Source organism: Xiphophorus hellerii, chromosome 1 (genome assembly GCF_003331165.1).
Source record: "Xiphophorus hellerii strain 12219 chromosome 1, Xiphophorus_hellerii-4.1, whole genome shotgun sequence".
Classification (NCBI taxonomy): domain Eukaryota; kingdom Metazoa; phylum Chordata; class Actinopteri; order Cyprinodontiformes; family Poeciliidae; genus Xiphophorus; species Xiphophorus hellerii.
In genome coordinates, this window is record NC_045672.1 from 6,955,832 (window position 1) to 6,979,718 (window position 23,887).

General features: G+C 37.7%; 2 protein-coding genes across 2 annotated transcripts in view; one reads left to right on the top strand and one right to left on the bottom strand.

Annotated features, from left to right (window-relative positions):
- LOC116721371 (tumor necrosis factor receptor superfamily member 14-like) overlaps positions 1-23,887 on the top strand; it is a 1,133,408-nt gene that overhangs the window by 1,080,954 nt on the left and 28,567 nt on the right. The window lies entirely within an intron of this gene.
- Positions 1,410-19,496, bottom strand: LOC116721400 (tumor necrosis factor receptor superfamily member 14-like). The gene is made up of 10 exons (XM_032565095.1): positions 19,311-19,496; positions 8,061-8,191; positions 5,092-5,185; positions 4,829-4,954; positions 2,827-2,982; positions 2,590-2,677; positions 2,332-2,504; positions 2,217-2,248; positions 2,079-2,124; positions 1,410-1,830 (listed from the first exon to the last, which is right to left on the bottom strand). Exons 2-10 carry the CDS (start codon positions 8,172-8,174, stop codon positions 1,823-1,825), a joined length of 837 nt encoding a protein of 278 aa, XP_032420986.1. The 5' UTR covers positions 8,175-8,191; positions 19,311-19,496; the 3' UTR covers positions 1,410-1,822.

Genomic DNA, 23,887 nt, shown 5'->3' on the forward strand with positions numbered 1-23,887 from the left:
TCCCGAGTTGTTGAGTCGTTTTGGAATTGATTTGATTTGAGTTTCACTATTATTTTGTGTTCCTTAAGTATTTTGTCTTTGTTAAGATCATCTTGTTTCTGTTTTCTGTCAAGTCTCCCGTTTTGGCCGGGAAACCTCTACTTCTCAATCAACTCCCCGCCCGGCACTTTTTTTCAGTCGTTACTTCTGTTTAATCCATTGTTTTTTTTTCCGAGCCGCTTTTAAACGCAGCATGAGCGTCCGACGCAACATTCCCAAGCTCAGTATAGTGAGTCTAGTAATGCTGTTGGGTGAAGGTAATTCTCTGCCTGCAGTTTTATGATTACTGCTGATGATCAGGTGAAAAGGGAGCTGGAGAAACTTCACCCTGGGAAAATCCCTGGTCCGACAATATCAGCCCGAAGGTCCTAAAGACATGTTCAGGTCAGTTAAATGGAGTCAGCAGTACCTCTTTAACGTGAGCCTGACACTCCATAAAGTACCAGAACTATGGAAAATATGGTGCTTGGTCCCAGTACCAAAGGAGGTTGTTCCAAAAGTACTTGAACGACTATAGACCTTTAACTCTGACCTCTCACTTTATGAAGGTTATGAAGAGGCTGGTTCTGGTACATCTGAGGACTCAGGTGGATGTAGTCCAGGAACCTCTCCAGTTTGCCGTAACACCTGCCCCACAGTGGATGAAGCATTTATGTGCTGCAGAAGGCCTACTGATCCCCTGACAACCTGACACCATTGTCCTCATCCTTTTCTTTGACTTTTCATCAGCCTTCAACACCATCCAGGCAGGGTTACTACGCTAGACGCTGGTTAAAATGGACATAGACGTATCATTCATCACCTGGATCATCGACTATCTGACAGCCAGACCTCAGTTTGTGAGATTACAGAGCTGCATGTCAGACAGTCTGATATGTAACATTGCAGCTCCCCAGGGAATTGTGCTGTCTCCTTTTCTATTCACCTCCTACAGCTGAAGGGAGCCAGAATTTATCAGTGTAAATGTCACAGAAGATTTGAAAATGAGATTCATCCTTTCCAGTACAGACATCAGGTAGAGTCACCAGGCATTAACAACAGTCACATACAAAAAATGAAAAAAGACTCTGATGTGCCACCGCTTGTTTCTACGTCTGTGGGACACATGGCCACACACTGGTCAACAAGATCCACCCCATCCATGTGTTGGTTATAAAGGGCCACCATGTAGGGTCTTTAGACACGGATCTTTCTTTGTTTTCCGTGAGTGTGTTCCTGTGTGTTAACCAGGAACACACTCCACCTGTGTTCCTGGACAGGACAACACGAAGAGACTCAAGGACACAGAAAACTCTAAATGAACACAGAAAACACAGATCCTGACATTCTATCTGAAATGAACAAAAGAAAAACAATAAAAACTGTAATGCTATTTGTTCAGGTGTTTTTAGGTTTGCAGAAAATCTGAAACATATTAGCAATGTTAACATTTTATGTCAGGTTCCTGTGAAGCAGAACATGAATATCAATAAAATGATCTTAAAGCTGGTGGATCATCAGGTTTCTTTATAAAACTGTACAAATGTTTGAGGTTGGTTTCACATGGAGTAATTCATTTCCTGGTGATGGTGGTAGGACTTCGCCCTGCAATCGGTAGGTTGCTGGTTTAATTCCTGCTCCACCGATCTTGGTCATTGTGTCCTGCTGCAAGACAGTTCAGTCGTCTTGCCTGCTGGTGCTGATCAGAGAACCTGGTGGTGTCAATGTTTGGTAGCATCACTTCTGTTAGACTGTCCCAGGGAAGCTGTGGCTACTAGCTAGTAGCTTGTCACCATCAGTGTGTTTATTGTCCTGTATAGAAAAAGGCACCAAACCTATTAGATTTTAATGGAAACATCCAGACAGCTGCTCAACCAGAATCCTTGATATCAGATTTTAGACTATAAAGACGTTTTTTTCATTTCTTAGTGAAAATAATCAAACTTTCAGAACAATGACCAGAAAAAACTATCTATCCTATATTATTATTATTATTATTATTATTATTACTAATAATAATAATGCTATTATTATTAAGTAAAGAACAAAGTTCTTCTTACCTTGTACATTTAAACAGTCTCTCTGTTCTTCTCCTTCTGCTTGGTCCTTTCATGTAGAAGACGAGACAAATTATTGACTAAACTAAATATTGTTATCAATATCTGTTCACATTACAGTTCAGTTAAAAACCTACTTACCCTTTGGGGTTTTTGTCGTTTTGTACAAATATCTGTTAAAAATAAAATGTTACAATTATTAAAATAGTAAAAAATAAAATGCTGATATTTTAACTACAGTTTTTTTCCAACTCACTTGGTATTTTAATTTTTTTAGTTTTCCAGAGAACAACAACAATTGTTGCTGCAACTAATAAAAACACCAAAACACCGATCACAACTCCTGTGATGTTGGAACGTTTTTCTTCACATTCAGCATCAGTTGAAGCTGTTCCTGCTTTTATCAGATGAAGGTTTTCTTTTTCACATCTGAAATAACAGAAACATGAATCCAGGTAAATCATTTGGTAAAACATTATCCTGTGTTTATGCTGTTTGTAAGAGACCAGCTTACTGTGTGTGAGGCTGACATGACAACATTGTTCCATCAGAAAATGATCCACTGCTGCATTCAGAGCATTCTGTGTCTGTGGAGGCTGTTCCTGGAGAAACACAAATCACTTTAAAGTTAGTCAGAAGATTCTGATCTGATTTTTAGTTCTGACCAACATGTAACTCAGTTTATTCTTTTCAAAAGTCAGAATTAATCTAAAAATAAAAGCATTTATGTGTTGAAGAGAATCAGACCAACCCATCCTGCTGATGTAATGTCCTGGTTCACAGCTCCTGTGTTTCTGTGCTACAGAACAACCTCCTGATTTAAGGTCTGTACAGTAGAATCCCTCCATTGGTTCACAAACTGTGTCTGCAGTTATTACACAGCCCAGCTTTTCCTTCAGCCCAGCTCCTGTGAACATATACAGATAGCTATTTCAGTTTCATACAACAGATAACTTATGGATGCAGTAATATTTCAGTATTGAAATGAGGTTTATTGGACTAAAACAAAATGTGCAGTATGCATTAACACAAAATTTGACAGGTGCAAAAATATGGGCACCTCAACTGAAAAGTGGTATCAATATTTAGATGATCCTCCTTTTGCAAAACTAACAGCCTCTAGTCGCTCCCTGTAGCTTTTAATGAGTTCCTGGATTCTGGATGAAGGTATTTTTGGCCATTCTTCTTTGCAAAACAATTCCAGTTGTTAAGTTTGATGGTCGCCGAGCATTTACAGCCTGCTTCAAATCATCATACAGATGTTCAATGATAATCAGGTCTGGGGACTGGGATGGCCATTTCAGAACATTGTAATTGTACCTCTGCATGAATGCCTGAGTAGATTTGGAGAAGGTTTTGGATCATTATCTTGCTGAAATATCCATCCTTCAACTTCAAGTTCGTAACTGATTCTTGAACATTATTCTCAAGAATCTGCTGATATTGAGTGGAATCCATGCAACCCTCAACTTTAACAAGATTTCCAGTGCCGGCATTGGCCATGCAGCCCCAAAGCATGATGGAACCTCCACCAAATTTTAAGTGTTTTTCTTGGAATGCTGAAATTTTTTTTGCCGCCATGCATAAAGCCTTTTTTTATGACCAAACAACTGAATCTTTGTTTCTTCAGTCCACAGGACCTTATTCCAAAATGAAGCTGGCTTGTCCAAATGTGCTTTTGCAAACCTCAAGTGACTCTGTGTGTGGCATGCTTGCAGAAAAGGCTTCTGTTGCATCACTCTCCCATACAGCTTCTCCTTATGCAAAGTGCACTGAATTGTTGAACAATGCACAGTGACACCATCTGCAGCAAGATGATGCTGCAGGTATTTGGAGGTGGTCTGTGGGTTGTCCTTGACTGTTCTCACCATTCTTCTTCTCTGCCTCTCTGATATTTTTCTTGGCCTGCCACTTCTGGGTTTAACAAGAACTGTCCCTGTGGTTTTCCATTTCCTTACTATGTTCCTAAAGTGGAAACTGACAGTTTAAATCTCTGAGATAACTTTTTGTATCCTTCCCCTAGACAACTATGTTGAACAATCTTTGTTTTCAGATCATTTGAGTTGTTTTGAGGTCCCCATGATGCCACTCTTCAGAGGAGATTCAAACAGGAGAACAATTTGCAACTGGCCACCTTAAGTAGATTTTCTCATGATTGGATACACTTGTCTATTGAGTTCAAAGCTTAATGAGGTTACCAAACCAATTTTGTGTTTCAATAAGTCAGTGAAAAGTAGTTAGGAGTATTCAAATCAATAAAATGATAAGGGTGCCCAAATTTTTGCACCTGTCAAATTTTGCTTTGATGCATATTGGCACATTTTCTGTTAGTACGATAAACCTCAATTCAATACTGAAATATTACTGTGTCCATCAGTTATTAGATATATCAAACTGAAATAGCTGTGGCAAACACCCAAATATTTAGAAATAAAAATAATTAAGATTAATAGGGGAGCCCAAACTTTTTCATATGACTGTATTGGCCGACAGATGCCCTCATGTAGAACCACCCTTGCCCACCTGCAATGTGTGATTAACTCATTAAAAGTAGCATGCTGAGAAGGACCAACAACATGGAGTTCAATCAGTGAGGTCATTTTCTTCTGTAAGATAAAAGCCATTCTAAAGATTTTGGGTCTTACATCTTTAAACTCTGCATATATTTTTGAACACAGGTGTTTGTGGCCGTAAACTAATTTTTTTATGCAACAATAAAAAAACAAGTTGAAAAGTCACAAACATAACTGCACCTGAATCACAGGTAGAACATGGATTACATCTCTTTAGTCCGTTTGGCAGGTCCATAAATGTCCCATCTGTGCATCGCTGACAGGATGTACTTTTAAACTCTGTGCAGTCTATTCTGACTCTATGGCCTGTTGGAAAATAAACAGTTTATCATTTTAAAGAATAAGATGGGTTGCATGATGAACAAGATTCAGGCAATGAAAGCAGCCTACCTATAACAGAGTATAAATATCAGAATAAACAATAATTCATAACTGGAACATACCAGCAGAACACATAGGACAGCACTCTTCTCCTATGTTGTATTCAGTTAGATGACATGTGATGGAATCGACTCTGAAGTTTCTCATCAGAATAATCTGTGAAAAGAAAAAACATTTTTTCTAACAATTAGGATCAGATTGTAGCTGACAGCAGCATTTCCCTTTAAGATCAGTTATTGTTTATCCTGCTTTGATGACACATTTTAGCAGTTCTATGTCAGCATAACATTAATTTATACCAACAATTATTTATATTATTAGATTAGCTTCAACCTGTCCTTAGTATCAGTTGCTGCAATTATCGAATTTAATTCAGTTTAGGGCTGAAATGATTCGAGTTCCTGGATTATTAAAATTCCTCGAGGAAAATGTATCTGCCTGGAAGCTTCGTTAAATTATGCTTTATTATGTAGCGCACAATAAAGCATAATTGTGCGCGGGCACAAATAATGCCTGGGTCATTATTTGTGGAGGGCAGCGCTCTTACTACTGCCTATGACTTGTTGTGAAGTGCTAGCAGCAATTCATGGTGTTGAATTGTGGCGTTTTGTCGACAAATAAGGATTGTTGAATTTTGTGGCGCGGTGGTTGGAGTACAAAAGCTTTTTTGCTGTTGGAATCGTGTTGTCATGGTTTTGGAGCGAATGGTAGGAATGGAGAAAGAGAGAGAGAGATCCGATTCCCCTATTAATTGTAAAAATATTCCATAGAGTACCGTATTTTCCGCACTATACTGTATGGCGCACCTAAAAACCTTCAATTTTCTCAAAAGCCGACAGTGCGCCTTATAATCCGGTGCGCCTTATATATGGACCAATATTGAGCCACAGCAGGTCTCGCAACTACGGTAAGCAGCCGCCGACTTCATTTTCCTCCGTAGAAGAAGAAGCGCGTGGTGCATGCTGGGTTTTGTGTAAAGACCCCAAAATGGCTCCTATTAAGAGACACGCTTACGAAGCAGAGTTTAAGCTCAAGGCGATCAGTCACGCAGTAGAACACGGAAATAGAGCAGCAGCGAGAGAATTTAACATGAACCAATCAATGGTGCGGAAGTGGATATATATTGTGATTGCATTAACGTTTGATTTACTGTAACAGTATCAGACTGTTTTTTATGAGTTTATTGAACCGAAGAAAAGTTTCCCTCCACTATATGTTATACCTTGCTGTTGTTAAAAGATAAACTGTCACTAAAATACCACGTCACTGACTTTACCTCGGGGAAAATAATCAAACAGCTGTTTATTCATTTTGGGAATGAACAGAGTTTTCAGAACGCTGGTTTGTAATCTATTAATAAAGTTTGACTGACCTATCTGACTATTTTGTTAACATTCCCTTTAGCGCAGCTCCATCTAATGGATGCATAATATAACCCCAGCCTCTACTGTAGTGTCTATTCTATGCACCTTATAATGCGGTGCGCCTTATATATGAAAAAAGTTTTAAAATAGGCCATTCATTGAAGGTGCGCCTTATAGTGCGGAAAATACGTACTCCATTACTAAAATATTCTTTTACAACAGCCCTAATTCAGTTTATATATGAAGTTCCAATTCACAACACATTTCATCTTAAGCAACTTTACAAGACTATTTACATCATAGGTGTCAAACTCTGGCCTGCGGGTGTAATTATATTTGGCCTGCGAGGCAATTTCAAATTAATATTAGAGCCAGCCCGCTGGTATTATACGGTGGCAACGCTGTGACGCCGCATTCACCACTTATACTACAAATCCCATAATGCTCTGCTGTTTTTTTGGCGCGTCAATCAGGACAGAGGCAGACACGCCTCCTCCTCTGTGGCAGTAGCACTTATGGTAGCGGACATAGATGTATTAGGAAGGTGGTGATCCATCTTCTTGCGCACTCCTTCGGTTGAAAGCCCCGGCGCACCCCGCATCCCCGTGCCTCTCCCCCAAACCACACTGCGACCTCAAACTACAGCTGTCACTGTGTTACCCTACCAAAAAATGGCAAAAAGAAAGACAGAAAATATAACTTTTCTAGACAGGTGGGAGACAGAATATCTGTTTACATATGTATGTATGTGAGCAACTTTTCTCCTTAATGAAGATGACGAAAACGTCTCACAGGAGATGTCTGACTGACGAACATCTTTGTTCGATAATGAAGGTTTCCTCAGCTCAAACTCTGAGCCCCGACATTGATGAACTGGCATCCAAGAAAAGATGCCAGATATCTGACTTGGCTGCATCAGAGTAGATCAGTGTGTCGCAAAATGAGCAATAAATAAGTTTTCTACGCACATTTTCTTGTTACTCCAAGGCCTAAATGGTTTATTCATAGTTTATTTAATGATTTATTCATAGTTGTTATGTTATTTTATTTTCAAATTTATTAGTCTGTGTATGAAGCTAATTTTGACATTTACCTCAGAAAGGAGGCATTCAATTTTTATTTAAATTTTATTTAATATGCCATTTATATGTTTTATTATTATTTTTAGCAATTCAATTATGCACGCCTGCGCTTTTAAGTTATATAAGCCTTGCTTGTTCAATATTTATTTATAAAATGTTCAACCTTGGCCCGCAGCCTTGTTCAATTTAAAATTTTGGCCCACTGTGTATTTGAGTTTGACACCCCTGATTTACATCAAGAAACGCAACAATATATTCAATTCAATTCTAGAAATGCAAATTTGATCACATATTTCTCTTTTTGCTTTTCTGTGAAACCTAAATGTTTTGAAGAGAACAAATACAATAATAGCATAATCAGTAACATCAGTACATGTCATTCGTTTTCACCTTTGACAGTAAAACTCTGGCAAAATTTCTATACATTTTAAAATATGAATTCTGTTCATAGCAAACACAGGAATTTGTTTTCAAGACATGTCAAACTTAAAAAGAGTTTAAATCATTTATAAAATTACCATTTTGTAAAAAAAAACAACCCTCTTCTAATAAAAATATACATTTTTTTGTCATAAATAAATTTACCAGCAACACAAATGTTGTTGCCCAAGATGTCATTGTCAAAGGCAGGATGAGGATGAAACTTGTCTGGAACAGAAAACATCCTCTCATAGAGGATGAACCAAATTGTGACTCCATATGCTGAAGGTCAACATCTGTAAAACAAGAAACACAAACACATTGTTAACCTGTAGGAACTCTGGGAACTGTAGCATGAAGCAGGGCTGCAGAATATTAGGAAATCATGCAGCATGTGATGCTGTTGTTGAATGTTGAGGTGATAATATGACTTGTGATAAATAAATGGCTAAACATTATTGATTTCTTTCTTCTACAGTTTTTGCAAACAAACACATTGAGAAAATAAATTAAAGTTTTAAATCTGCTGTAGTTGTAATCTCTCAATAACTTTGTCATCTTAAAGCCTGGAAAATATTTTCTGCTGTATTAAACAAAAATATCACTGGTCTATAGAAAAACAAATTTAATACCTTTTGTATATTGTGAAACTTTCCAGTAGCAGCAACAATAATATTTTTCTGGTTACAGATTATTTTATTCCTGTTTATTACTTTTTGTTTGATGTCATCTGTTGATATTATTGCGCTGCGAACAAGGTGTTTATTTTTTATTATTATATTTATTCAAATATTGTATGAAACTAGTTTGAAATTAGGTTTGTAGTTTATACTTTAAATTAGGCGTCGTGGCCTCTGAGTGATGACGCTACGTATCTTCCCCGCGTTCATCCGCTCAACGCGAACTCATAAGACAAGCAACGAAAGCAAATAAACTGACAGGTTTCATGTTTAAATCTGTTTTACTGATGTGGTAAAAGCGATTTGTTTGTTTCACTTTCGTTCCACCCATAAATTATTAACACAGGACGAGACAGTTTTTTGCCAAACAAAGATAAACAGTTTTAATTAAACTCTAACCAGTAGCAACATTAGTTTTCATAACTTTGTTTCAAACTAATCCCTGAACTACAGAACAGAACTCCTCTTCTTCAAAGTTCATATTTTCAGTCTTCCGTGTTTTTCCACCCAGTTCTTCTAACAGAGGAAAAAACCCGTCGACGTTTAAGGTCCGCCATTAAAAACACATATATGAGCAGCTAACAATGTAATTTTACCTGAAGTCTTACATCGCGATGAAGTTAGTTTTCAGTTGAATGTTCATCGTCGTCAGACATTCACTTTATGATTTACTTTGGTCAGTAATGTCATAAGATCCGTGGTTGTTGCGCTTCGTCTTGTCTTCAGGTTTGCTATACCAGACAGGAAGCTGCACACTCCCTGAGTTATGTGCATATGGAAAGTATGGCAAGCCGTTTTAACATAAATTCTGTTGTACCGCGCTTACATTCCAGATATCTCAAATTGTTTTATGACTACATGTTTTAACGATTTAAGATATCTCTAATTACATTCTGACTAGTCGAAATGACGTCAGATTTACCATTGAGTTGTATGGAGACTTCAATTCAAGATATCTACAATGAATTAACTGACTATCTGAAATACGCATTTAAGATATCTACAATTAAATTATGACTAAAGTAAATTCAAGATATCTCGATTTTAGTTTTGACTAGTCATAATTCTAACTAAAGACATCTCGAATGACAACATAATTCAAGATATCTTAAATGTATTTTTGGATAGGAGAAATGTAGTTTTGATTAGTGAAAAGTAAATGATAGATATCTTAAAAGCAAATAATGACTAGACAAAACTAAATTAAAGATATCTTGAATTGTAATTTTGACTAGTCAGAATTCCTTTTAAGATATCTCTAAATGAATTAGAGATATCTTGAATTATTCAGCTTTTCCATTTAAGATATCTTAAATTGACATTCTGTCTAGTCAAAATGGCATTACTGATATCTTGAATTAGCTTTCTGTCTAGTCAAAACGTCCCAGATTTACTAACATTTTGGCGGACAGGCATTCTAGCCTTAGGCTACTTTATTGTGCTAGTCCGTGGTCCACAATGTCAGGTCAGTCCAGCTCAAATGCTCGTGTTTTCAACACAATATTCAGCGCTGCAGCTCGTGCTCGACATAAATTAAGAAATACGGATAATTTATTCTCTGCAACAAGAAGACTTTTTCCACGTCAAGTCAAGTAAGTGGATGTTCAGATGTCGGTTCATATAACTGTAGCTTACCAGGCTACGTTAGCTTCGTGCTAGTGGAATAATGAAATATTAATTGGGATAATTTAAGTAGCCTATTTAGTTAGCACTGGAGTTGCTATTCGCCCTATAAAATACGGAATAGTCCAGTATTTTGCGTCCCGTATTGAAGCGATTTGTTCTCATCTCGCACCAGCAGCGGGCGAGAGGCGGGTACACCTGGACAGGTAGCCAGTCCATCGCAGTCTTTGTTCATTATGAGAAATGAAATTATTGGCTTTCACATTTTCACTTCACAATTTTCATAATCTACATGAGAAGCCGTGGTGGGCGTTCCTTATTGAAACTTATGAAAGGTGGCAACCCCTTTTTTAATTTAGACATTAATTCAGTAACGGAAAATACTAAAACAGTGAGTCTCTGTGAATCCTCATATTTGGTTCAGAAATAAAGCCAAGTTATCAAATAATTTAAAACTATAGAGGCTTTTCAAACCTCAGGAATGACAAACTGGCCGGCGATCAGCAGCGAGTTGTCTCTAATCAGCTAGAAAATAAGAAACAAAATACAAATAAACTAAATAATCTAAATTCTAAGATTTAACTGAACATGGAGAAATGGCTCCTACAATGTCTTTAAGAGTACATGCTGGATACCTTATAACAAAGGTAATAATTTCAACATTTTGTCTTTCAGAAGGAGAATGCCATTGAAATGATACTGGAGTTCGCTTCTGAAGCATCCACGGTGCCTCCACTGGGCTTTCCCCATCGTCCACAAATTAAATTCCTCCATGAGGCTAACAAAATCTTCCCAGAAGCAAATACTTGCCTTATAGTACTCTACCTTCCTGTACACCCAGATTATGAGTCTTTCACAAAGTACATGACAGACAGGGTGCTGCAGGCACCTACCTTTGGTGTTGCATAATCAGCTAATAAGTGTAATAAGCAGTTCTTTTAAAAAAGAGTTGGAATGTTTTGAAAAGTTAAGTGTTTTAAAGAAAGTTATAGTAAAGGTAATGTAGTGGCCAAACTTGGAAAATATTGAATTGTAAATGCAATATTTGCTGTCTTTTTAGCCACTTTTTTGTTTCACAATTTAAAGGTGGATGTTTGAGCCACACTGCAGGAACAAAAGGTCTTATCAAGTAGTTTTGGAATACTTTCTAGTGCAAATTTCTTAGTACATTAGAGATAAAACTAACATACATGTAACTTTTCATCAAGATATGAGCTTGTTTTAAGTCTAATTATTTAGCATTGTTGAAAAAATAGTTCTTGTGATGGACCGAGTTAAAAACAGGAGGAGTCACAGGACATATTAGAAAAATAGGGTTTTTTTATTTTAACCCAAAGATTATAAATAACAAAAGATAAACTGAGCTCATAAAAGAGGTCAAAGAAACAAAACTGAACTCAGGCAAAAAATGTAAACAAACTGGCTGCACAAACAAACATAACTGACCTAACAAAGAAATGACACACAGGGTTTTATATACTGGCTGATCAGACTGATTAAGACACAATAGGGGTAACTACACAGAATACAATTACAAATAACACAAAACAAATAACAGTACAGCTAAGTTTGGCTAAACTAAAGACCCAAAACTGAAAATCAAAAATATTAAACTTTAAATACTAACATTTACTTAAACACAAAACTTATCTAAACAAAGAAACTACAAATTCCCCCTGCCAGCAGGAAAAACATGAAAAGAATTGGAACTCAAAAAAATCATATTCTACAATTAGTCAGCAATTATTGAGTTTAAAGATGCTGAACTCATCTTTGTGGCTCTCCATGGCTTTAGCAGTGTAAGGCAAGTGCATTTCAATACTGTGCTCATCTTCATCTGTCTGCAGACTCATCCTCTCAAACAACCCGCGTCCTCGCATTGTGCTTGCTCTTCTTTGTGATTGGAGCCATCATTGGCAAGCTGGTTCTTTAGAGACACAGACTGAGCACAGTGACGGACGGACGGACGCAGGAACGAAGGGACGGACAGCGTGTCTTAAAGGGCACGTACCAATGACGGCAACGGGGATGTCTTCTGGGTTTATGTTGATCTGTTTTCTTGTTTTCTTAACATTTTAAGCTACTAGCCAGCGGTTTATCTTCCTTCAACAACAACTGTGCAATGATGATAAAAATACAGCTGAGGAAAAACAAAAAAAAGTATAATTTTCCACTGCTGGACTTCACAATTTATGGTTTTTTTGGTTGGTGCAGTCCAATCAGCATTTAAGCCTGCTGAGCTCTGGCCCCCATCCTTTGTCTGGCAACTAGAAGGAAGGTAAGTACCGGTGGGAAAACAAACAGAATTAATCTTAAGCAAACAAAATTAACTTTAAGTTTCATATAAATACATATGCTAACTAAATGTGCGCGCTAACAAATAGAACAAATGGATTCAAATCAACTAATAAATGTTTTTATTGAAACTAAAGTGTTGTTGTGTTTATATGAAAAAATAAACTGTGCATAAAAAGAGTTACCGACATCAGAGTGTGGCCATGGATTTGGCCATCACAAGTTACATTGGCATATTAATTTCACTTATAACTGAACATCTGTCCCTTGCTATAAGTGAAATAATCTAACAATGTAATAAGTTCTTCTTCATCAATATTAAGGAAAAAATGACTTAAAACAAGCTCATATCTTGATGAAAAGTTACTTACAGTGGTGTGAAAAAGTGTTTGCCCCCTTCCTCATTTCCTGTTTTTCTGCATGTTTGTCACACTTAAGTGTTTCGGAACATCAAACCAATTTAAAAAATAGTCAAGGACAACACAAGTAAACACAAAATGCAATTTGTAAATGAAGGTGTTTAGTATTAAAGGAGAAAAAAAATCCAAACCATCATGGCCCTGTGTGAAAAAGTGATTGCCCCCCTCGTTAAAATAGATTATAACTGTGGTTTTTAACACCCGAGTTCAATTTCTCTAGCCACACCCAGGCCTGATTATTGCCACACCTGTTTTCAATCAAGACATTACTTAAATAAGAGCTGCCTGACCATTATCCACAAATGGCGAAGACATGGAACAGTGGTGAACCTTCCCAGGAGTGGCCGGCCGCCCAAAATCACCCCAAGAGCGCAGCGACGACTCATCCAAGAGGTCACAAAAGACCCCACAACAACGTCCAAAGAACTGCAGGCCTCACTTGCCTCAGTTAAGGTCAGTGTCCATGCCTCCACCATCAGAAAAAGACTGGGCAAGAATGGCCTGCATGGCAGAGTTCCGAGAAGAAAACCACTGCTGAGCAAAAAAAACATTAGAGCTCGTCTCAATTTTTCCAAAACACATCTTGATGATCCCCAAGTCTTTTGGGAAAATATTCTGTGGACCGATGAGACAAAAGTGGAACTCTTTGGAAGGTGTGTGTCCCATTACGTCTGGCATAAAAGGAACACTGCATTTCAGAAAAAGAACATTATACCAACAGTAAAATATGGTGGTGGTAGTGTGATGGTCTGGGGCTGTTTTGCTGCGTCAGGACCTGGAAGACTTGCTGCAATAAATGGAACTATGAATTCTGCTGTCTACCAAAGGATCCTGAAGGAGAATGTCCGACCATCTGTTCGTGAACTCAAGCTGAAACGAACTTGGGTTCTGCAGCAGGACAATGATCCTAAACACACCAGCAAGTCCACCACTGAATGGCTGAAGAAGAACAAAATGAAGACTTTGGAGTGGCCTAGCCAAAGTCCTGACCTGAATCCTATTGAGATGTTGTGGTATGACCTTAAAAAGGCTGTTCATGCTCGAAAACCCTGTAATGTAACTGAATTAGAACAATTCTGCAAAGATGAGTGGGCCAAAATTCCTCCAGAACGCTGTAAAAGACTCATTGCAAGTTATCGCAAACGCTTGGTTGCAGTTGTTGCTGCTAAAGGTGGCCCAACCAGTTATTAGGTGTAGGGGGCAATCACTTTTTCACACAGGGCCATGATGGTTTGGATTTATTTTCTCCTTTAATACTAAACACCTTCATTTACAAATTGCATTTTGTGTTTACTTGTGTTGTCCTTGACTATTTTTTAAATTGGTTTGATGTTCCGAAACACTTAAGTGTGACAAACATGCAGAAAAACAGGAAATGAGGAAGGGGGCAAACACTTTTTCACACCACTGTATATCTTACTTGTGTCTTATTTGAAGTGTCTTATTTGAAATCTTAGGTAAGATTTTTATTTTGTTTTTTCTGTGTAAATGGGCATTGTAGTTTAATCTTTTGTAATGATTGTTCTAGTTCATGTAATGAACTCGGCTCATTTGGATTAAAAACAAAATCCAATTCTAAAGAAGCTCAAAGGTTCCAAAAGATGCATTTGAAAAGGGGGTTGGGATATACTTGTTATTTCTACATGAACATTTCCAAAAGTAGAATTTCTATTGTTCTTTCCCTCTCCAGAATGTATATTTAATTTGTCATGTCTTTAAACACCTTAACATTTTATAATTAAATTTGTAAGGTTACCTACTCATATCAGTTCCGAGTTTTATTTGTAGTAATTGTATCTTTATAACAATGCATTTGATCAAATGTTATTGATGTTTGTCACTCCTCAAACATAGTGACATGTACTTAAATCAATAAAGCATTTGGAATTTCTGCACAACAGGCCTGGTATTTCTCCTTCAGATCTGAAATATGATTGACTGCAAGATTAACTGACTGAAGTTGCTGCTGACTGAGCCTGGTTTGGGTTGGTTCTACAACTACACTAGGAACCTCTTCAGCATCAGTAGTGGCCAGAGGCCATGCTGTTGCAGAAGTTCTTCAAGAGTCTCTTGTGCGTTGGAATTTTCCCCAAGCACGTTGTTAGTTGCTCTGCTGTTGGCACCCATGTTTGCCAACATCTGTTCAGTCCAGATTTGTGTTGGTGTTTTATTATTTTCTGTACTCAAGGAATGGTGGTTCCATGCCTTTCTGAATTGGTCTAGTCGGCTTTGAATCTCAGGAAGAAAAACTATGTGAAGAGAAAGTTTGTGCACATCATTGCTGGGATCCAAGAGGGCTGAATCTTCAAGATTATAAAAAGTGCTATAAAATGGTTCCAGAGCATGTAAAAACACATCCCTCCAAAGACGCTCAATTCTCTGATTATGGATGGATTCCCCAGTTAGATGACTCCGATGTTCATCACCAGTGCCACTTGCACATTCTCGTCACCATAGTCTGACCTCACTAGAAGGTAAGCCATAGAGGCCTGTTGCCTTGAGAAAATGAAATAGCACTGTTGAGGCGTGATTGTCTGTGCTGCAGCTCAAGTAAGTAACTAAGCGAGAACATCCATCGATGCCACCATGGACCACAAAGCCCCACCTTGGGCCAAAAGAAAGTCGATCTGCTCTCTTATAGCTAATATGAATAGCTGGTCTACCTCGACCACCTAAAATAGAATCATATTCAAATGCCTCAGCATAATGTTTACTTTTTACATCTGTTTTTCTCTGTCTGTCTATATCTGTCTATCCTCTACAGGTGTCCCTGTGTCTCCTAAGGGTGACACTATGCACTTCACACAATGTATACATTTATTTTGATATACATAATTTCCTATTGCAAATGCATGAACACAAAGCTTTAAACTTTAATAGACGCTGGAAAGCAACTTAAAGTGTGAATCAGTACGGAGCCCTCTAGGGGACATGGGGAATTTTTTTTCTTTTGCGTTCCCTCGCAGTACTGTACTGGTCAGTTATGCAGCATAATTGAACACTGCAAGCCTTTCTTACGGTGGGCGCCGTACTTTATGCTTTAATATAAGGTTATGTGAGGTATTTCCATGAATGTTAGTATCTTTTTGTGAAATATCTGAAGTTTTATATCTTTCTTTAGGATAGAAAGGCGCCACAAACCTACGATATAAACAGAAACTTTCCGTAAGTAGGAAAGAAATAAAAAAAACATCCTAATTTGGACTATTTCTGAGTTATTATCGCGGGTAATAAGTCATCTGACAGTTTTAATTGTGTCTCTGTTGTGTTCTAGTCTGAATGGTTTAAAGAGCTGCTTTCAGTGCCGCTCCATCTTAGCCTTAACAGACATAAACATACAGGAAAAAAATCGATTTTCAATCAGTGTTTTTTGCACCAAACAGTTAATAATAATAAACAAGTTTTCACTGAGGCTCTGTAAGAGCCTTATGAATGAAATAAGTAATTATTGATATAACAGGAGCAGGCGGCTTTGACACTTAGGTGTGTCGACGTGGGAGTGACGTCACCAGGTATGAATGGGAAGGATACTGGCTTTGTGTGTTTTAGGAAGCGGTGAGCAGGGCGGTCAGTCCTTGCAAAGTTTGGAGCCTGATCATCAAAATGGAATAAATCGATAATTGTGACAGAACAAAGAAGAGGTTTGGAGTTGATTGATACACGGACAGATGAGATTCCCCGAGTTAACCCAGTGCGGCCCTTTACCATCATTAGTTTGTCGTGTTTTTAATAATAAAAACTTGTTAATAGTAAAAACTGTTTGGTGCAAAACACTGATTGAAAATCGATTTTTTCCTGCATGTTTATGTCTGTTAAGGCTAAGATGGAGAGGCACTGAAAGCAGCTCTTTAAACCATTCAGACTAGAACACAACAGAGACACAATTAAAACTGTCAGATGATTTATTACCCGCGATAATAACTCAGAAATAGTCCAAATTACGATGTGTTTTTATTTCTTTCCTACTTACGGAAAGTTTCTGTTTATATCGTAGGTTTGTGGTGCCTTTCTACCCTAAAGAAAGATATAAAACTTCAGATATTTCACAAAAAGATACTAACATTCATGGAAAAACCTCACATAACCTTATATTAAAGCATAAAGTACGGCGCCCACCGTAAGAAAGGCTTGTAGGATTCAATTATGCTGCATAACTGACCAGTACAGTATTGCGAGGGAACGCAAAAGGTTTGCGAGGTAACGCAAAAGGTTTTGCGAGGGAACGCAAAAGTATTGCGAGGGAACGCAAAAGTTTTGCGAGGTAACGCAAAAGGTTTTGCGAGGGAACGCAAAAGTATTGCGAGGTAACGCAAAAGAAAAAAAATTCCCTATGTCCCTTAGGGGGCTCCGTAAATCAGACATGAACCGGAGGTGCGCTTTTATTTTCAGAGGAGCTAAAGGAGGGAGCTGTAGTGCTGTGTAGCATGTCAAAATCAAGAGCTGGCTGGCTTTACTATCATTTCCGAAGAGGCAGATAGCTTTACCACAGTATAAAAACTACAGCTGGTTATTACTTGACCTGGCCCGGGCTGCAGAATATTAATATTAATATAATAAAATCGCGCTCTCCGCATATCCCATTCTGAAGAACTCTTTCTATATTGTAGCATTTTCTTACAATTTTGTCCAAAACTGCCAGCGCCATTGAATGTTCAGGCAATTGTTTGGACAGCTCAGTACAGCCAAAGAGGGGCTTACACGCAATTTCTTACTTCAGATATCTAAAATTGTAATTCTGACTAGTCATAATTACATTCGAGATATCTTAAATTATAATTACGGACGTGTGACCCTTCCGGTGACGTTATTTGAGATATCTTGAAAGGAATTTTGACTAGTCAAAATGTAATTGCAGATATCTTGAATTATTATTATTCCTAGTCAGAATGTAAATACAGATATCTTAAATTACCATTCCGGATAGTCAGAATGTAGTTTTGTCTAGTCAAGATGCAATTTTAGATATCTGCAATGCAAGGGCGTAGGTTTGGTCTAAGTTTTGGTGGGACCTTACAACTTACTGACTACCCCCCCCCCCCCCCCCCCCCCCCCCCCCCCCGACCATTTTTGACCAGTGGGGGGGGGGGGCACAACATTGGCTTATCACCCCCTCCCCCCAACCATAACCAGATCATACATCTTGTGTATACAACCAGATACAGTCATACTCAGCAGATCAGTTCAAGAACATTTTACTTTTTCTTTTTCAAAATTCAGCAAACATTACAAGTAAGATCAAAAGAAATATCCTCTGGATCTACTGATTATACAATTGCAGATAAGAACAAAAAATTACTTCTTGCACTTCAGGAAAAAGATCCAATTGTTGAGATATTATGCATTTAAGAGGAAAAAAGATTCATAAAATTGCTTGCTCTGCTGTCTGAGCATCCTGTGTGAAAAAGTATTACATAATTAACAGACCTATTCTACCTCACATTCAGTGCTGACCTTACTAAACACCGGACTTTACCACAAATGCGTTGCGTGATAGATATCTAACTTATGGGTCCCCTCACTGTACTTACAGCCGAGGTAGCGAAATAACTTCTAATGTCTGTCGTCCTTTTCTTTTTTGGTGGCGACATGGAGACTCATAATAAATGTCAAACTCAGAAGGAGACGCGTTCACTGTCAGCACCATGGACCAAGCTTCCGTTCCGCGTGTGACCAGCTGGCCGCCGCCTGTTGCAGCCAATCAAAGAACGTAGATCCACGTTCTGTGAGCCAATAGCGGGTCGTCATAGTTCATAACAGCGAATTTTAAAATGAATGCTACCACTGCGTAGTATATCGAAATATTAAACTAATCAATGTAGATTTTCGTTTATTTATTTTGGTTAAAAAATACATATGTTTTTTTTTTAATTAATATGGCAAAAATTGGTCGGGACTATTTTATATCCCTTGAATATTGGTCGTGACATGTCACGACCGTCCACACCCAAACCTACGCCAATGCTGCAATGTAATTACGGAAAGTCAGACGAAACCGAATTTATGCTCAAACGGCTTGCCATAGTCTCCTTGTTCACGCGCTCAACCTTGATCTCTCTCAGCAATAAACAACAAAAGCAACATATTAACTTAAGCAAATAAACAGTTACAGGTTTCATGTCTAAATCTGTTTTACTGATGTGGTAAAAGCGATTTGTTTGTTACATTTTCGTTTCACAGTTTTAATTAAACTCTAACCAGTAGCAACACTAGTTTTCATATCTTTGTTTCAAACTAATCCCTGAACTACAGAACAGAACTCCTCTCATCAAAGTTCATATTTTCAGTCTTCTGTGTTTCTCCACCCAGTTCTTCTAACAGAGGAAAACAACCGTCATCGTTCAAGGCCCGCCATTAAAAACACAGAGGCCTGAAATGAGCAGCTAACAATGTAATTTTACCTGCAGTCTTACATCGCGATGAAGTTAGTTTTCAGTTGAATGTTCATCATCGTCAGACATTCACTTTATGATTTCATTTGGTCAGCAACGTCCTAAGATCCGTGGTTGATTTTCTTCGTGTTCTGCTGTAGAGATCTTGTGATTCTGTTCCTCTGTGGAAACCTGTTCCCCCTGCGTCGGGAGCGCGCATTGCAGCCAGAGAGGCGGATCTGACCATTTTCAAGCTGAGTGAAGCTGACACCCCTAGCTGAGTGAAGCTGACACCCCTCCCACAGCTGTGTCAGCTTCACTCAGCTGTGGGTGGGGTGTCAGCTTGGATTCCCCTGGAGGAGCTGGAACAAGTGGCTGGAGAGAGAGAGGGAAGTCAGGCCTCCATTCTGAAGCTGCTACCCCCGAAACCCGACCCTGGATAAAGAGGAAGAAAATGGATGGATGGATGGATGGATGGATGATTGGATGGATGGATGGATGGATGGATGGATGGATGGATGGATGGATGGATGGATGGATGATCCTCCAATAATCTCTATTTGCATTTTTAATAATTCTTCTTACATTTGCTTGCAATTTCTTGTATTCATTCAGATTCTGAAAGTTGTGATTTTTAAAATAATTTGAAAGCTTTATTTCATTTCTTGATAACCTCAGTACATTCTGATGTCCACCAGGGTAAAAACCTTCTTTCCCTTCCCCCACCTTCCTTCCTTATAGCCTGATTAGCTGCTTCTAAGAAAGCATTACATAATTTAAATCATCAATTCTACTACTCATATCCACTTTTAACATTTTTATTTCACTACAATTCCTAAATGTTTCCCAATCTGCAGACCTAAAACACCATTTCTTTATCCCTTTTATACAATACCTCTCTATATTTAACTTTATTTCAGTCATAACAGGATAATGATCACTTCCTATAGTTGTTTTATTGATTACTTTCCATAAACAAACACCTGCTATAGAATTTGAAACTAATGTTAAATCAATTGCTGACTCTGTATTATCTCTAAAATTAATTCTGGTTCCACTTCCATCATTTAGACATACCACATTTTTAACATCCATTGTTTCTTCTATGATATCCAAATTTTGATCATTATGATGACTCCATAATGAGTTATGCCCATTAAAGTCCCCACACCAAACAACTTTACCCTCTAAATAAACACCAAGTTCCTCCATTAAATCTATTGAAAGTCTTTTACATGGATTATAGAAGTTGATTCTTTTAAATTGCCCATTTACTGTCCAAATTTCAATAACAATATATTCTAACTCTCTTCCTTAATAATCTAAATTGAATTCCTTGTTTTATGAATATTATACATTCTCCTCCAGATCCTCCATCTCTGTCTCCTCTAATGCTTTCATATCCTTTTAAAACAAAATCAAGATTTGGTTTAAGCCAAGTTTCCTGGATACATATAATATCTAGATCTTCTTTAAATTCTCTAACAAATCCTTTAAACTCTTGTCCATTTGCAATAAGTCTTCTAGCGTTTCATTGTAAGATGATCAGTTTTTGTCTTCCTGTCCTCCTGCCTTTCCTTCTGCCCCTATAGCCTCTTATTGCCTTATCACATCTCTTGGCTTCACTCTTTTAGCAGCTTCTGCATAATTTATACTACTATTGACTTTCTTTCACCTTCAGCTGTTCTCATCAATCTTTTCATTTTGCTGACTTCATCTCCATAAATACAGCGTCTGAACTTTTCTAAATCTTCCCCCACTGGAATACCTCTGATCACCCCTCTTACTACTTTATCCTCTCCCACAATCTTTATCTGAGTAATCTTATTTTTTTACAAATACTCTGGGTGTTCATCACTTTGTTTTTCTGTTCTTCATCTTTCACTGTAACCAACAGATTCCCATCTCTAAGGATCTTAGCAAATCTCAGCTCTCCAAACTTCTTTTTTTAATTTTCTCAACAGAGCTAATGGACTGAGTTGAATACCTTCATCCTCCTTCCTAAACGTTATGATTGGTTTAGATTCCTCCCTAACTTTCCTCTTACAAACTACGTTATTTTCATCCAAACTATTTCCTTCAAGACTCTGTTTACTACTTTGTGTCTCTGACAAGTTATCTTCTTTTCTCTCTCTTCCCGATCCTCTACTACCACGCACTGGAGTCCAGTCACCTAAATCCATCTCATCATCTCCATCATCCTCAACCTGAGGATGATGAAGGAGTTCAGTCACAAACCAGTTTTATGCCAGCCGCAGTTTTTGTGTCGATTCTGCTCTGTTACCTTCAGATTCGGCTCCCTCTTTTTCTTTTTCTTCCTCTTCTTGAGATTTATTGGTGGTTGGCAAAAAAAAATAATTACAACCATCTATTGGAATGAAGTGTGGATTGGGACGCCAAATGTGTGTGTGTGTGTATATATATACAGTACAGACCAAAAGTTTGGACACACCTTTTAATTCAATGAGTTTCCTTTATTTTCATGACTATTGACATTGTAGATTCACACTGAAGGCATCGAAACTATGAATAACACATGTGGAAATATGCACTAAACAAAAAAGTGTAAAACAACTGAAAATAGCCCTTATATTCTAGTTTCTTCAAAGTAGCAACCTTTTGCTGTGATTACTGCTTTGCACACACTCTGCATTTTCTTGATGAGCTTCAAGAGGTAGTCACCTGAAATGGTTTTCACTTCATAGGTGTGCCCTGTCAGGTTAATAAGTGGGATTTCTTGCCTTGTAAATAGTCATGAAAATAAAGAAAACCCATTGAATTAGAAGGTGTGTCCAAACATGCTGGTGTGTTTGGGCTCATTGTATCAGAACCCAAGTTGGTTTCAGCTTGAGGTCACCAACAGATGACAGGATGTTCTCCTTCAAGCTGTTTTGCTCAACAGCAGAGTTCATGGTTATATTTATTACACCAAATCTTCCTGAAGCAGCAAAACAGCCCAGATCATCACACTACCACCATCATGTTTTACTGCTGGTGTGATCTTTTTCTGAATGCTGTGCTATTTTACTCCACATCTAGTGGGACACACACAAAGAGTCCACAGAAAGTTTTCCTAAGTCTTGAGGATCATCAAGGTCAGTTCTTTTTGATCGTTCTCATTTGTTCCTGAATTTCTCTGGACCTCAGAATGATGTCTGGCTTTTTTTTTTTGATCTTCTTCATTTTGTCAGGCAGGTTATGACTTGATTAAGATCAGCTGTGGCAGACAGTTACCATTCCAGGGTGTAGCTAGAGACAATGAACTCAGGTGTGATAAACCAGTTATGTTATGATTTAACAGGTCAGGGAAATCAGTTTTTCACACAAGGTCATGTAGGTTTGAACTTTTTTCTTTCTTAATAAGTAAAACTGCAATTTGTTTTTGTTTTGTCAGCTTAATGTCTGTTTTGTTACTTTTGTTGTCTTTGACTAATATTTAAAATGGTTTATTTTCTGAAACAGTGAAGTGTGACAAATATGTAACAAAAGAAAATTAGAAAGTGAACAACTATTTTTTTCCACACCTCTGTACATGAATGCATATGATGAACCATTTTGTTCCTCTGTGCCAGCCCACCACTGTTTGAAACTTCACCATTATTGGATTCATCCTGTTGCTCCTTCTCTTCCTCTGGATCTGTTACCAGAACCGACCACATGGGGAAAGTTCTGGATCTTAATGTAAGTGCAGGAGCAAACACTGCTGACATTATCTTGGCATCAGACTGACGTGTGTCTGGAAATGGTTTAGCAGGGAGTCTCCTTCTCTCTTATCTTCTAGAATACTTTGTTCTGGACATACATCGATTTCCATGAAGTCGCAAAAAGTGGTAAAACACCAGATGGAGGCAAAGCTGAACTAAGTACTATGGAACATGTTTAGGTTCATATTTTCAGTCTTCCGTGTTTCTCCAATCATTCGAGAAAGATTGTGGACAAACGCCGAAGAATCTGAAGGAGTTCTTCTTCGTTTCTATTCTTTTTCTTCTTCGTTTCTATTCTTCTTCTTCGTTTCTATTCTTTTCTTCTTCTTCTTCGTTTCTATCTTTTTCTTATTATTTTCTATTATGGCGGATCACAAGCAAATTTAAGGTGTATACCGCCACCTGCTGTACACGAGTGTGTAGCAACATTTCTTTACATCTATCAAATTCAATTTTTAAATTTTGTATTCTGAAGATAAATAAATAATGCTTTCCTTATTCTGTAAATATGCATTATGCCTCATTCATTACATAATATTCCTTTAAGACTCCATTCTTGACCTGTGCTTCCAACCTTTCTTCTCAATTTCTTCCTTTCATGTTCATGTCTTAGTTCATCAATGTGTTCTACATTTTCTTTCTCTCCACATCCTTCACATTTATCATTATTTTTCCTCCCTATTAAATATAAAATATATATATCTGTTCTTCAAAGAGACATCAAAACAAGTCAGAGTCTGACTATATTATTATTACAGTCAGAAGCAGAAAATTCAACATAGCAACGACTCCAGTTTCAGGTTTTCTTCATTTCTCAGCTGGCATCTAAATTAACTTCTTATCTAAAATTATATAATCTATAGTCTCTACTGAGCAGAACAAATGAACACATGAATGGATCTG

What these genes read in the sequence shown, in the direction of transcription:
- LOC116721400 (XM_032565095.1), bottom strand. Translation starts at nt 8,174, where the DNA reads ATGGAGTCACAATTTGGTTCATCCTCTATGAGAGGATGTTTTCTGTTC. An exon ending in ACATTACATCAGCAGGATGG is followed by an intron (nt 2,678 to 2,826) that starts GTTGGTCTGATT and finishes GTGTTTCTCCAG; the next exon opens with GAACAGCCTCCACAGACACA. An exon ending in TAAAAAAATTAAAATACCAA is followed by an intron (nt 2,249 to 2,331) that starts GTGAGTTGGAAA and finishes TATTTTTAACAG; the next exon opens with ATATTTGTACAAAACGACAA.